The 16,513-nt window shown below is 37.0% G+C and overlaps 1 protein-coding gene across 7 annotated transcripts in view; it reads left to right on the plus strand.

Moving 5' to 3' along the window:
• Positions 1-16,513, plus strand: part of LOC127623667 (protein furry homolog-like) — a 173,931-nt gene that overhangs the window by 67,750 nt on the left and 89,668 nt on the right. For all 7 annotated transcript variants that reach the window (XM_052098084.1, XM_052098085.1, XM_052098082.1 and 4 more), the window contains 2 exons: positions 8,156-8,370; positions 12,307-12,360. In XM_052098084.1, coding sequence (XP_051954044.1) covers positions 8,251-8,370; positions 12,307-12,360 — 174 coding nt within the window. In that variant the 5' untranslated portion in view covers positions 8,156-8,250. The remainder of the gene's footprint in view (positions 1-8,155; positions 8,371-12,306; positions 12,361-16,513) is intronic.

Genomic DNA, 16,513 nt, shown 5'->3' on the forward strand with positions numbered 1-16,513 from the left:
TGAAAACTATAGCTGACGCTTCACATTTATCTAGAGAATTGCGTAACTTAGCGAATGAAGTCGATAACCATGCATCAAATGACTGTTTTGTTTAGAGTAGAGGTGCTTATTGATGTTTTAGGAGAGCTGTATTAAAAATAAATATAGAAAATAATAAAGGAAAAAAGTCATACAATAATAATTTCAGGAATACATTTATTTAAAAACAAATTATATTTGTTTTATCGAGACACTTATTCCTTTATTTATTTTCTTATTACATTTATTTATGTGTTTATTATTTTTAGCATGTTTGGGCATCCATATTTTAGAACATCAGATGAAAAGCCCCAAAATATCAGAGCGGTTATGCACATGCTGTTGCTTTCTTGTATGTGTTTTTAGTAACAATGTCATACTTGTGTATCATATTGTTGTAAATGTGTGTTCATGGAATTGTTTGCGAAATGGCACACATTATGCTACATTATATTACAGAAAACATACAAATCGTATAAATAAGTCACAGGTCTCATGGTATGTGAGCCATACATAATATACTTTTTTATACATTATGTTGATGAGACTCTCACTAACCAGCAGACATTTCCTTAAGACGTCATCAACAAGCCAACCATGAGCAGACAGTTTTTCACTTCTTGGACTTAAGCACTTTTTGAGATGCAGAGGATTAATTGCACGGTGCAGATGGAGTTCTTTGATCATTTGTCTGCTGAGAAGCAATACATTGGAGATATGTGCCTTGGAACCAGCTGCAACTAGAGGTCAATTCTGCTTTTGGCAACATATAAGCAATGCTTTGGGCTAGGATGTCCTGAAAGTCACTGTTGTTGTTGTTGTGGAGATGCACACTAACTTCTTTGGGGGAAAAGGAACAAAACAGCTTAAATGACACTTCCCATCACGTCTTCCTGACTAAGGGGATGTTACGTGAATGAAAATGAGTCGTTCACTGGGTAGCTAGACATATAGGGGTTCATGGCCGTTGTGTGCTGCCTTCAGCCAAGCTGCCTGCAGTAGGTGAAGGCCTGTTCATCTGTCTCTGGTGTGTAGCTGCAAGAAATTTGTTTTATGAATTTAGCAGGTTTGGAGAGATTCTTTCAGTTGAAAATGTAAATGTAGCAGCTTACAGTTACTGTTGACTAGCTCAACAACAGCAAGTAAGTCCAGCGCAGTTGAAGAAATGTCACTTGGAGTTGGCATGCAACAGTAAGTCTGTTTTGCTTTTGCTCCCTCTCTCCAATCCTGCACGTTGGTGCCAGTTCCTTTGCGTTGGGCCTCTCTGTTCAAACAATGAGGAGCGAGTCCTAGTTTCAAGAGCTGGCAACATCCAACTCGACCAGTAGACTCTTTCTTTCTTCTACTGCCCTGTCTCTAGTTGGAGGTCATAGGCATAACTTTACAAGTATGAATAAGGGTTGAAGCTGCATTAATGAGAAAAGTGCAGATGAATCCAGATAAATTTGTGTGCCTCTAAGCATTGGTTCTGGAGAAAGATTCTACATAAAGGAATCTGGGCATGTTGAGACACTGCAGAAATAATATTGACACTTTATAAGAGCTTAACAGATTAATCTCCCTCTCTCTTTAAAAAAAAATCCAGCTTGCCTTTAATCTTCATCATGCATGAAGCAGGTGGAAGCCCATTAAGAATTAGAGGGGGGAGAGGGCTGTTCTTTTTCTCACAATATTGTATTGATATTCTAACATTCTAACAAGAATTTAAATTTTAAGTACAATTTCAGTTTGCTAAATGGCCCAGTGTGACCGTTAAAGTGCAAATACTGAATATACAAAAATAAAGTCGTCACGTAATATGCATTTCACAGCGGATTAGTGCTCTGCTGTCATCTCATACAGCACAAATTATTCTCAATATTTTTGGAATTTCTTGAGTATGTGCAGTCTGCTTCACATATTCATTTAAAACACACAGCTTGAATGCTGATTGCACCATTTCACGGTTTAATAATCCGTGATTATTAAAAATGATTTTAATTTGATTAATTGTCCATTTCATTGTAAAAGAAGTAACAGAGCATACGTTCAAATAAGCATCGGAGCATTTGAAAGCAGTCGTGTGTCAGACAGATAGTGTGCAGGTACCGAATTAAGTCGATTCTCTGTACTAACGGAACAGCAGAAATACCGGTAGCATTACCTCTTTTTTTTAAATTTGTTTTATTTTAATACTGACTTGGTACCGAAGTACCGGTACTTTTGACAACACTACTGCATACAGCTAGACTGCAAAAGTTTTTGTGTAAAGATAAACAATGCTGGAACAAACGTATGCCATTCCCTCACATTCCACCCCGAAACAAACGTACCAATAATCTACAATGAAGTAATGCAGGTTCAGCGAGTTCAGCACTTCGAAGTACCAACAGTTTGAATCGCAATGCTGTAAATGTAAAGAAAAGCAATATTATCATATTGCTGCCCAGAGATGGATGTATTCCCACCCTGACAGGGTATCATATCTTGAGAGCACATTGTCTAGTTCAGAGTATCTGAATGTCCCAGAGAACACTCTCTCCAAACAGGCTCAGCATTAATGGGCTCGAAGTGTGACTACATTCCACGTGACTCTGTCTCACTCTCTGGCACAAATGTGTGCTGTGGGGTCTGCAATGCAGCCCAGTGTGTCACAAATTATCCAGCATAAAGAGGAAAGGAGAGAAGGATGAAGAGTGATAGATAGGAGGAGGATGTCTAACATTTTTCCTCTACTTCTTTTGCTCACCCTTTCTGCATTGTTGAGTGGAAAAGTACAAACAATGATGGTGTGCCTGTCAGCAGGTCTGCTGGCCAATTGAAGGAGAACCTGAGGACCCTGTTATGCTACCGGCCAATGAAAGCTGGCTGAGTGACATCATAGGGATGGGGAGGCATTGCGAAACATGAAACAAAGAGTGAGTGTTCTTACATAGACAAACAAACAGCTCTGAGGATGGAGTCTTGCGTGTGTGAATGTGTTTGTTACTGTTATGATGTGGGAGTTGCTAGGTGTGATCCTATGTTCTCCTCTGAAAAACCCATTACATTTCACATGGATTTTTTTGTTCATCCTCCTATTATTGTTTTAGCTTCTCTGGCCTCATCTTGGTTTACCCGGCAACCTGTGGGAGGCAAGGGCAGGGATTTCCTGAATTGGGGTAGACATGTAACACACTTTTTCCAGTCTTTCTGGATTCAGGACTAGATTGTAAATGTGTGCAATCCTTCATCTGTGCCATGGAAAGTTAGCATGAGTGTGTGCTTATTAGTAGGGATGCTCTGATCCCTACTAATAAGGGATCAGAGTCTCGGTATATTCACATTCAGTGATTCGATCGGTTGTCTTATACAGAAATTTGGCCAATTGCATAAACGCTCGTCCATGTCACAGAAGACACAGGGCTCCTTTAAGACTTCAGCACCAAAGTCATGTCATCATGAGAGTATGTGAAATGTAGACAGAATGTTGTAAGACAACAAACTTGATTCAGCAGTTAAGAACGACGACGCAGTGTGGCAGATATGAAAAGGTTGTTTACAGTATATGGTGTTTCACACTTGATATGGCAAAGGAAAATAGTTCCTGATAAAAGGTTAAATGATCAGGATTGGCACTGACTGATCATATGACAAAAAAAATCATTAAATGTATCAGCTGTGAAAATTATAATCAGAGCATCAATACTTACTGGTGTAGGTCACCGTTACGTTGTGCTCTAGTATTTAAAAAATGGATCCTGTAAGTAGCAGGTCAGTGTTTACCCTCAAAGGACATCCAAATGCTATGCCACTTTTCAGTAGCCACAGAATACTATTATAAAATATTATTTAATTATTATTAAATAATAATGATTATTATTATTATTAATATTATTATTATTTTTAAGTAAGCCGGCCATAGGTTGATTTGCCTCAAAAGTGCAAGCACTGTGGCCTTTGTGGTAAAAATTTTGTTCTGTTTCTTTAAAGTTGCTCTCAGTAAGATATTAGCTGGCTCTTACACATCCCATTGGTTTTAGTAGAATTTGTGGTTTTGCACTCTATACTGACACCTGTTGACCTGGATACTGGAAGTTTGTTCAGTTCGTTTATCCTCTGTTTTATTACTTTTAGTGTGTGTTTTTATCCATCTCATACCACACACATCCTTATTATGGACATTTTTGCATTTAATCCAAATGAATTACCACACATTGTAATGCGCTTGACTGTGACCTGACAGCTGCGATTTGCAAGCTCCGTCTTGTGCTCATGCTTGGCATTTTATTTAGTATCCTTTTAACTCAGTCAATTATATGACACTGGTTGTCATTTAAAACTTAAAATTAAACTGCTTTTTTGGGGTTACTGATATGACTGGAGACTTCATGTGAGTGTAAATAATTTTCAACATATTAAAATAAATTATTTCTGTAAAACCTTTTAAATTAGCAAAAACTTACTGAATGGACCATAGTCTATAAGCATCCAATAATGCAACTTCTGGCTCAACCAATTATCTCAGTTTTGGATGGGACTATCTGTTATAGAAGGGCAGAAGGCATGGTGGTGAGGGTTTGGGAAACTTTTTGGACTCAAGTCATATTTTTGGACTCAAAATTCAGGGTTTTTACAATTTTTAGTTTATATAAATATGTACTTTTCTAGTTTCAACATTATTTGTACTTCAGACCTTTGTTTTATCTGGACAAGAAAAACTAGCTACATACCATGGGACCCACATTTAATTTTCCATCATTGAAAATGTGAGAAATGTAACTATTTATGCAAAGAGCCACACTTGGAGGCCCATATCTCTGAGATTTAACCATAAAGTGCCTTAAAAAAATATTTTTTTGTGAACCATAATCAAAAAGGGTATTAAGATATCTTTTGCACTTCTCGAAGCACTCCAACTATGGAAAAACAACAATGTTTGTTCTCAAACCATTGGCATTTAATGCAACAAGGGGTGCTGAAGGTCAACTGATTTTAGTAATATACCTACCTGTCTCTATGTAAAAATAAAACAATGATGCTGCCACGTTTCAACCTTTCTAAGGTTGACCTGTAATTTTGCTCTAAAATCATAGGTTAAACTTCTAATATTTACCCCCTTTCTACAAAATAATGGGTTACTCTGTAAATATTGAAGCATGACATTACATTTAATTTTGACTTTCATCATCATTTATGTTCATATTCCTTCAAGAATTGCATTAACAAAATAAAAAAATTATGTGGGGACATTTTTTAAATTTGGTAGTGCAGTAATTGCACATTTTACCTTATAAATATTTGGAACATTCTAATTAAAAGATAAAAATCCCAGTTTCATAATGCATCCTTGAAGAACAAAAAATATTTTGGCATACACTCTTTTCAGGAGATTGACCAGTCACTCCACCCAGTGTATGTGTGTGTTAGGAAGCAGGATGTGACGCATGGTCGAAATAATGTGTACAGTCCATTTTAAGACATGCTCAGACCTCAGCGTCGGTTCTCTGTCATCAGACAGAATGACTCAGACTAAAAGGCTGTCAAGTCAAAACATTGTCAAACCTTGTAAAGTCGAAGATCTCATACAGTTTGGCATCAGACCAAGTTACAGGGATAAGATGAGAATGAATGACCAGCAAATTCTAGTATGTGAATGGGGCAATGTTTTATTGACATGGTTAGCCAACTTTTTGGAGTCTTAATGGAATTCTTACACTAATGCATGCACACACACTAAAATATAATAGGTATTTTTATTTGTATTATTATTATTATTACAACTGTACAACAGTACATTAAAAGTCATGATGTTTAAATAATTACTGTCTATAACTGTCATAATTGGTGATGGTGTGTGTGTGACTGTTATGATAATAATATAGAAATATATATATATATATATAATATATATATATATATATACCTTTTTTTTAAGCTACCTGTGCAGTGCTCCAGAAGAAAACATATTTATGAGTGAAATGGCTGTTATTATTTTTCAAATTATAGAATTGCTAGATTTAGATGATTTATTGTATTATTTAGATTAGTTATTCTAAATCAAGATGGTAATCAGAAGGAAAAAAAAGCTGATAACTGATTAATCAGACGATTCGTTTTTAAAGTTAATAAATATATTTAAAATCTGTTAAAAAATGTTTCCTTCCTTACTATGAAGGTGCAACCCAGACACAGAGGCTACAATAGTATAAATTGAATGAAAACCCAGATACAGTTTATTGTGCAACCAAAATCACAATAATACACAGAAAAGCATTTGCCACATAACCTGGGACTTTTATTTATAAACAAGCCCTAAAAACACCTTGGGCTCTTATATTGAAATATCTGCGCTCCCAGGTGCTTTTACAAACAGGTGTAAGGTAAACAAAATAGGCACTTTTACGATCATTTAACATCTGTTACAAAATATAGAAAGTAAATATTTTAAATGTAAATATAAAAAATGAGCAGTGATTCATCAACAGTAGATCATCAGTGGTGGCATGTCATAAATGTCCAGTAATCAGTTATTATTAAAACAGACCTTTTCCTTCTTTTTCCTAGCAACACCATTAGTCAAAATCTGAACTCCATCCATCAATAAAGGTTATTATTTTGTATTTTTTTAAGTTCTCATTTCATGTCATAATATTCATGGTTTACAATTATCGATAATGTTAATGTAACATGGCACTAAACCGTGTGTATTCTGCAGAGGCAGTGGGATGACCTAAAGGTTGCTGGTGTTTCCCCTTTTGGCTTGAAATCTCCGTCTACATTCATGGCAGATAGGTTTTCCCGTTCTCATCAGGCAAAATCTAAAATAATTGCATATCTCGCTACGTGAATTGTGTTGTGTCAAAAGCATCTCACCCTCCAAAGTTTTACTTTAATTCATATTATCCATTAGGAGACATGACTGCCAAATTAACACGCTGGGATACGTGTGTGTTTGAAGCATGGGAAAACCACTCATTGAAAAATAAACAATACCATATTAGGGGCAAATTCTAAACAGCAGTTTGCGCTCTTAAAAGGCACTGCATGAAGGGAACGCTACTCAAAAAGACTTAATTTTTTTTGTTTTTGCAGACATACGTAGGTCTGATTTTAAGATATAAATTTAAATAAGGTTTAAAATAATATTTACTATCGCACATGCAACATAACTTGCGGTACTACCGTTTCAAAAATACTGTGGCACTGCCAGTATTGAATCTTTAGTATCGCGATACTACCATGCAACCTTACAGCACACAATTTAAATGAATGCTTTGACAGTTTAAGAAGTTTTGGTACTGCTTTGGTGCAAACTAAATTCTCCCTCTCAGCCCTAGACGTGTCTGTCTTCACCCATTTTATAAGTGAAAGCTTGGGATTTTCCTCTAGTTTTATCTTGTCCTCGTGTGGCCTTCTGTCCTTGATCTGTTTCTATTGTGTGTTGTTTTTTTTTTTTTTTTTTTTTTTTTAAGCTAAGCTTAGCTCTGCTTTTGTGTTTTAGGAATGATTATGTCGGCTCTTTCTTTAAACTAGGACTATAGCACTTAATCCGCCACTCGTCATTATCAGTCGAAAACATCTTCAACCTGTGATCATACAGCTGTTTTATTTTTTTATTTTTTTATATATATACAATGAATGTTGATATTTCAAAAGATCAACTGTAAGATTCCTTAAGGTGTGGATTCATTGAAAAAATAAATATTGGCAATCGGATATTAACAGCTCTGTTCATTTGATGCTGATAGATAAAAATGTTGTTCTTGGATCAAGGTCCCTTTAGGCAATTCAGTTCACCTGGTGTACATATTTGCAAGGCTCCGTAAAGCTATTTTTTATGTTGGCAATAGGCATATGTGTAAATGTTCTATCTACTTGAATGGGTAAAAGAAGAAATCTCCACTTGTTGAAAGGCATTTTCCTCCCTGAAAATTTGCTCTCTAGCACTGCATAATTTTGAAAATGGTAATATTAGGAAACTGAAAACTTGTCAGCTTGAAAGGCAGGACTGCTATTCCTGAAGCTGTAATATTGAGCAATTACTCATATACATTTTTCCACAAGTCTCTTCCTATTCTGTCCTTTTTCTGTGATTCTAGTTCATTGAAAACCTGTTGAAGTTTATAACCACGTTTTGCATTCATAATGCTTCATAACTGAATCTCTCTCTCAACAGCCTCTGTCCCTGTAAGCAACAGCAGTGTGATTAGGCGAGGAACATCACCCTCTGCCCCCCCCAGCTGGGAGAAGTATAGCATCCATCCCGCCACCATGTCCAGCATCACCATTGACCCCGAGCTCAAGCCCGGGGAGTTTGTCATCAAGAGCCTCTTTGCAGAGTTCGCTGTGCTCGCCGAGAAGAAGATTGAGGTGGTCATGGCCGAACCACTGGTCAGTACCATCTAATTGTGTGCTTTTAAAATTAAAGGGACTATGTATATAGGGTAAATCTCTCAAAACCTGTGAAGAAAATATCCTGTTCCTAGTTTACTCCAAAATCATAAGAAACAAACAATAATTTATATTTTGCATATCGAACATTCTCATTACCGCAACGTGAAAAAAGATGCGCATTATGATGTTCTCATTACCGCAAATTATTTGAATTTATACATCACAGTAGTACTTCCTTGGTGCACATTTGAATTAAAATTCAGGAATACAGCCAAAAAATTTATAAAATAGAAGACTTATGGGAATCATAGTAATGAGAATCATTATTGAAAACAGTGGAAATTATCAAATTAAAACATCTGAATGTGTAAGGAGAATTGGGAGTAAAACATGTTTAAGTGTCCGGACAAAAAAAGTCACAATGCAAGAAGGCTTTATTCTCTTTCTAATATTTATTTATTTATTGCATTAAAAATTACCAGGACATTTCACTGGCAGGTTTCATTTGAATCACACGTACACTATGAACTTTCACAGCCCAAAGATTCCTCCCTAATGCACCAAGACCATATATTCAAACTAAGCTGCAAAAATTGCTCACTCAGAAATCACCAGTGTTGTTGTCACAGCTAGTGTTGTCAGGGTACCATAATTTCAGTTGTCGGTACTGATACCAGTAAAATTTCATGGTTCTCGATACCTCAGAAATAATTTGCTAATATGATAATGTGCTATTGAACACACTCCTTTAGCCTATTTAAAGTTACTTTTCAATGTAAATAATAAATTAAAAGATATGCATGTTTCCTTTAAGTGTTTCTAACACTTGTTTATTTTTAAACTGAAATCTGTTTTTATTTTTTCCCTAAATCCCCAAATTATTTTTCCAGAAAAATAATTTTAAAGTTTCATTTATTTTCGTTATCAAAATGGTGTATAGTCAAAACATTTTCCTTAATTTTTATACATTTTAACAAGTAAAAAATAGAACAATTACATGTCAGCATACCATTGTATTTTTTAACAAAATTTTATTCAGTACAAAAGCACTCTTGCTTGTGATACATTGATTGGTAATGGCTGTGTCAAGGCTGCAGAGAGGAGCTGCTTTATAAAATGCTCTCTTTCTCTCTCTCCTCTGCTCTGCTATCTTTTAACTTTTAGCACATTGAACTTCTCCCTCATAGTAAATTGTTGGTTCAAAACCAGAATACAGAGTATTCAAAGTGTTTTCAAGCCAGTAATAAGGGTCCTTGAGTCATTTTACAGTCTGTGTTAACAACAAAGCCACTTTATAAAAAAGTGGGCTCGAGATATGTTAATTTGCTCAAGGCCTACAATTCTTATTTGAAAATCGGGGTTGGAAAAGTCCCACTTTTAATGCCTCGTATTGGGGGAAAGTGTCTACCTGACATGAAGACATATCATAAAATAATTGTCATATTACTGTATGTTGGGGTGCTTAAGACCTGTACAATTAACTTTACTATAGAGTTAATTGACCTTATTCACAGCAGTGCCATATTTTCAATGTGAATATAAGCAAGGCTGAAAGGGATAGACTTTCCATTTTCCTTAAACTGCAGTAAAGGCCATTGAAGAGATTAAACATCAATAACTCACAGCCTTGTTGTCATTCCCTTCAAAAATGAAATATGGTGCCACTGTGAATAAGGTCTATTGCATCACTCAAACACATCCTATATATGAGATTAATCTGATTTCACAATATTATACTGTAGTTTACATCTGCACTGACAATGAAGCCAGAAAACAAGTGAGCTTGAAATACGTTACATGCTTGTCAGAATGTGAACTTGCTTTATAAATATGCTGTTACCTTAAAAACATGCTACATGTAATGCAAAATCCCAAACTGTCTCAATGTAAGGAATTCATAACGGTGTAATGCACAAACGCACAATACAGGAGTATTCAGAAATGACAGCAATTGAAGATCATGAAAATGATGATCCATAACGATCATCACCGCAACAAGTTCCAACACCGTGCACTGTGACTTTCTGTCCAGGGCAGAGACAGTGCTCAACAATCTGGAGATGCGCACACACACCAGGTGACTTCTTAGTGACTTCAAAGAGTAAAATGTAGTGCACCTGAATGGAACAGAATTCTGGGGCTTCAAAACTGTTTTCAACTTGACACTGTGTATAACAAAATGTGATGGTTATTGCCATGCGGTTGGCAAATGCACTGTTCAGCCAGCCATGATGAAAACACTGGTACTTTTTTTTACATCAAGTAATTTATCAGATGATTTTATCCAAAGCAAATTTTATACAAATGAGGAATAGAAGTAATTTGTCATACAAAATTAAACAATATCTGCAGTATCACACAGGCAGGTTGTCCAAGTGGCTGGAGAAATATAGATGCTAGCACAGAGGAAAGAGACAGATTGTTAAATAGTAAATGCTAGCGGAACAGATGTGTTTTCTGCTGGTTCTTGAATGCTGAAATGGTATCAGCAGATTGTTTGGAGGCTGGAAGCTCATTCCACAACAGAGGAACAGAGAAAGTGAATGATTATGCATTAAACTTTTAGCCTCTTTGCGACAGGACCAACAGGTGCTGCTCGTTCATTGAACACAAAGAGTGAGATTGGACATACTGTAGACATGGTGGAGTGAATTTATTTAAGAAGATACTGTTCCATTAGCTGTCCTGACTCCTGAAGGTCAGTGTCAAAGCACATGAATATGCTGTGGGCTGACTTGAGCCATCTTTGGCTGATTGAAGACTAGACATGCTGCAATGTTCTGGACCATTTGCATTTTCTTAATCATGATAGCTGGGAGGCCAACCAACGGGGCATGGCAGTAGTCCAGTCTTGAAATGACCAGAGCTTGGACCAGGAGCTGTGCAGCATATTCAGACAGGAAAGGTCTAATTTTCCTGATGTTGTAAAGACCTGCAAGACCGGGCAGTTGATGAGATGTTGGCAGTGAAGTTAAACTGGTCATCCACCACTACTCCCATGTCTCAGGCCATCCTGATTGGCTTTAGTTGAACCAAGATGAATAGTGAGGTTGTGGTCCAAAAGACAGGAGAGTTCTGTCTTGGCAAGGTTGAGCTGAAGGTGACGTTTCTTCATCCAGGACGAGAGGCAGGCAGAGGAATGAGCTGTGATGGTGGGGTCGTCAGGCTGGACCGACAGGTAAAGCTGCGTATCATCTGCGTAGCAGTGGAAGGAAAAGCCATGTCCCTTAATGATAGGTCTGAGTGATGGAGGGGGGCGATATACATTCACCAATAAGAGAAGTCGCTGCGGCTGTTACCATGGAAATGAGCGGATTTCCCCAATTTGCATTCCAGAATATTTTTATATATTGTTCGAACATTCTGTTATCATATTTTTATTACTAGTCAATAGCATTAGATTAAGTAATTTTTTATTGCTTAATTGATTACAAAATTGCAACACAATATTCACAATTCAGGGATTTTCCACGGACCCCCTGGCTATTTGAAAAGGACCCCAGTTTGAGAAACGCTTTTTCCAGTATACTCATTATATGCCATTTCAGAAGCACAGTTTGTCATTACAGTTTTCTCATGTTGTTTAATCCTACATGTTAAACATATACATTTGTTATATGTTTGATACCTATTTAAATTGTAAGTTGGGTATACAATTTTCAAAATATTTTAATATTTGGTTAAGGTTTGGTCTGTTACAATATGATTTGTGCTTTTGTCATTTTTCACATTACTGTCAATTAAAATGTTTGTTGACTAAAATGATATGCCATTTTAGTCCGAGACTAAAATGTTGTCTTAATTTAAAGGACATTTTCATCAATGGACAAACATTTTGACAAAATAAATTAAAATGTGGAAATGAACACTGCATATGGCAGAATTGTTACGGTGGGAATCCAGCTTAACTGTTTACGTATTATGTTGTTTCAGGAAAAGCCCCTGTCCCGCTCGCTGCAAAGAGGTGAAGATGCACAATTTGATCAGGTTAGTTGTGTATGTTTGTGAGTGCTTGCCCTTACTTAAATACTACCATACTATATATCATATTTAATAATTACAATAGATTCCTATTTGTCTTGTCTGGCATATATCTCTCGCTTCCTCTTTGCTCGTCAGGTTACCACTGCTTCTGTCCTCTCTTTATCACTCACTCTTTTCTGATTAATGCAAAACTTTAGACAGGAGAGTTATAGCAAAATGCTTTGTTTAGCAAAACACAAAGCAAATGAGACATCAACTTGCAATGGATCCAGCTAGTGCCATTAGACCTGTGTGTTTAACAGAGTGAGAGAGAGAGAGAGAGAGAGAGAGAGAGAGAAAGAAAGAATGAGCCTGTGAGAATGTGCTCTGTATGCAGAAAATCAGAGACCTCATTCACACTAGCGCCATCTTTGATTTTTAATGGGAATGATAACGAGACTGTGAGGGATAGACTTACAGTCTCTTCAATGGCTCGAATGGTATAAATCTCCTAAATCTCATCTGATTTTCCACAACTCATGTTGTCTGGAGTTCTTTGTATACTGAATGTTCTTGGACAGATATTTTATCAATGTTTTGTCCGCAGAACAATCAAAAAACAGTTTATACTGCAGTACAGCCCAATGAAGAGACTATCCCTCACAGCCTCGTTCTCATTGTCAAAGATAACGGTAGCGTGATCCCCCGAAATGATATGTATACTGTATGTGTCTGATTCTCTATAGTTTTAAGTGAATAAAATTTTGGTGTGTGTGTGAGAGCCAACTTGCTAAGAGCAGGCAGATTCGCTGTGTCATCCGCAGCAGTAGATCCGTGCGTGCGTGCGTGCGTGTGTGTGTGTGTGTGCGTGTGTGTGCGTGTGTGTGCGTGTGCGTGTGTGTGCGTGTGTGCGTGTGTGTGCGTGCGTGTGTGTGCGTGTGTGTGCGTGTGTGTGCGTGTGTGTGTGTGAGAATGCATCAGTTCAGGGTGTTGGAGTGTGTGAGCCAAGTGCCATAGGGGCAGGGAGAGCAGTTACATAACTCTCCTTACCAATATACATCATCCTGTCCCACACACACTCACCTGACCCATGTATACACACACCTACAAACATTCTCACTTCACAAACACTCACTTTTTAATTTGTCTTTTTCCAACATACTAAATCACAGTACTAGACACACTCTGATTTGGGTATTGGATTTGCCTGTGCCTATAGTTTCAGGAACTGCGTGTTCCGTGACGTATGTGACTGCAGAGAGATTGGCTCTGCAGAATCGCACCACAGTGCACTACACCATGCCTCACTCATCAGCTCAAGACTTTTCGGAAACAGTATGCTTGCATGCATGTGTGCATTTGGTGCTGGTTTACCGCATGTGTGTATTTGGTGATGGGTTACTGCAGTGGTAGGTTGAATAGTCAGTGGATGTATTATCCTACACTCATCCTGACCTTGCGATAGGACAGATCAATACCTGACTGCACATTAAAGTGCTGCCATCCCTCTTTCTTTTCTATTTTTATTTTCCTTTTTCACTCGTTTCTATATTGCCTTGTGTTTAGACCTCTCTCATTAATGTTTATTCCCTTCGTCAAGTCTAAATCTTGAGAAATTGCATTAACAAATCACTTTACTATTGGTTTTTGCTCATACAGTCTTAAAGACAAAAAATGTTTGGTCACACTTTACATTAGTTGGCCATAACAACTATGTACTAACATTAAATACATACAAGACTATGTAATACTGTGTAACTATGTGGTGTTCTGCAAAATTCCCACATTTGATGCTACTGAGGTTGAGGAGTAAGGTTAGGATTAGGGGTTAGATTTAGGTTTTGGGGTAAGAGTTAGGTTAGGGTTAAAGTTAACACTGTAACAATGTATAATAAATGCAGGTACTTTAAATGTAACTGCAATGCAATAGTATGTTTGTACATAATACATATATTGTATAAAATGGTTAAGTACATATTTGTTAAAGCCACCTAATATGAAGTGGATCCAATTTTTGTAATTTTTTTTATCTTTAATATGGCACATTTTTTAGTTACACAGATTATTCTTGATTTTAGGACTTGATTTTATTGTGGTAAGAAACTAGGACATACCTTGAATTTATCTATTAGGATTTGGTTTGATCGTGAATTATCAGGATATGATATTAGTGGGTAATATTAGTTCCCCCTTTCAGTGCTCCCACCATCATGGAAAACTATTATTAAACTAAAATTATTATGTTTTCCAGGCCTTAAGTAATTGAAACATTTATATTTTTCTAGTTATGCTCTACTCTAAAATATTTCATAAAAGCTCTAGCTGTAAATGCCTTGCGGCCATCCTTAGCATCTATTCTAAACCTGGCCGGGGACATCAGTGTAAATGCGACCTTCCATTGATTTAAGAGTTTCTTGAAGGAGTGTTACTTCACAAAACAAACTCCAGCCGCTAGGCGGAACGAGCGCAAAAAGAAACAAAAAAGGCGCACAGCTTCCTCTGACGATCAAGTGAATGTTCAGTGAGTCAGGCCCACTTGGCTGCAATGTGAGAATCACACAATATTTTATTCACTCCATTGACTTTATGAAGGACAATGCTTGTTGGGCACAAGTAAATACTTTGCGGCCATCCTTAGCATGTTCTCAATTTGTCCGGGAACATTAGTGCAAAAGCGACCTTCCATTGATGTAAGATTTTCTTGCATTCCTTGAATCGATCACATTTCTCTCTTGTCGAATTTTAAAGTTGGGAACAAGAAAATGTTGTGGTTCTTCCAAGAAAGCCTACCTTTACTCCTCGCCTCACGTAACACAAGAGCTTTATCAGATGATCTCAGAAATTTGGCCTGAATTGATTGGGCCTGTCTCCCTCAGCAGATTGCCGAACCAGAACTCTGTGAACTTGCTCGATTTCCAGCTTATGTCCTGTCAAGCAGACTCGGAAAGAGCTCATCCAGAAATTCCATATTCTGACCCTCTGCTCGCTCAGGAATTCCAACAATTCGGACGTTGTTCCGCCGACTATGATTTTCCATATCCTCCAACTTTTCCCAGACACTCTCCAAGTCTGCCTTGGTCGCTAGCAGCTCTCCGATGACTCCAGATAATCAATTAATTTCTTGACATCCACATGTAACCACATTAGTAAATTTCGTCTCCATGGCAGTAATCTGTCAACGTGTTGCAGTAAGGTCCTCGAAGTCAGCAACGACCTTCGTCAGCATTGCCGACATGTTTAGAAATTCACGCTGATACTCTTTTACCTCTCCGGGCAAATTGACTCCATGATCCCTAGCCTCGGGAGCGGCATCAGCTTGAACACGTAAGTGTCTTTTAATGTCTCCAGAGCCCGAGGATTTTGAATTCTTTGACATGTTGTCTTCCTAGAACAGTTATGGATCAGGGTGTATGAAATCTCACTGGTTTATGTCATTAAAATTCTCAAAACTAGCAAAGTGCGCTGAGCTCGCCGTTCACACTTCTGAACCTTGCATGTTGTCACATGACTCTCATTTATTTGTTTGAAAGCATTCACATATAGTCTGAATGATTCATTAGCGGATCAGATTGAATTTAGATGTTTTTATTTATTTTTTTTAATAATTTTCAAGAAATCACAAATGACTGGAATAGTCATGGAAATTAATTGGGGAACAATTGGTGTGAACCTTGTCCTTTTGAATCCTTTTATTTTTTCAGGTATTTGTTTGAAAGGGTTCACAAATGGTCTAAACGATTCAGTAGCAAATCAGGCTGAATCAAGATTATTCTTTTAAATAGTTTTTTCAGATATCACAAATGTCTGGAAAAGTCATGGCAATTCATTGGTCTAAAAGGGTGTGAACCTTGTCCTTCTTTTGAGTTTGTTCTTTTCAGTTATTTGTTTGAATGGGTTGAGGGTGAGGACACTTGCAAACGCTTTCAAATACACATTGCACCTCTGGCTTTCTCAGACTCTGACTTTTATTTGAATGTTTGAAGTTTCGTTTCTTGTGATGCTCTCTGTATCACTATAAAACATTTTTCTTCTTGTCAGTTATTTGTTTGAATGGGTTCAAGAATGGTCTGAATGTTTCATTAGTGAATCAGATTGAATCCAGATGATTTTTTTAAAAACAGTTTCCAGATATCACAAATGACTGGAAAAGTCTTTTATATTTAATATTGTCTTTTAC

Source organism: Xyrauchen texanus, chromosome 30 (assembly GCF_025860055.1).
Source record: "Xyrauchen texanus isolate HMW12.3.18 chromosome 30, RBS_HiC_50CHRs, whole genome shotgun sequence".
In the NCBI taxonomy this organism is placed as follows: Eukaryota; Metazoa; Chordata; class Actinopteri; order Cypriniformes; family Catostomidae; genus Xyrauchen; species Xyrauchen texanus.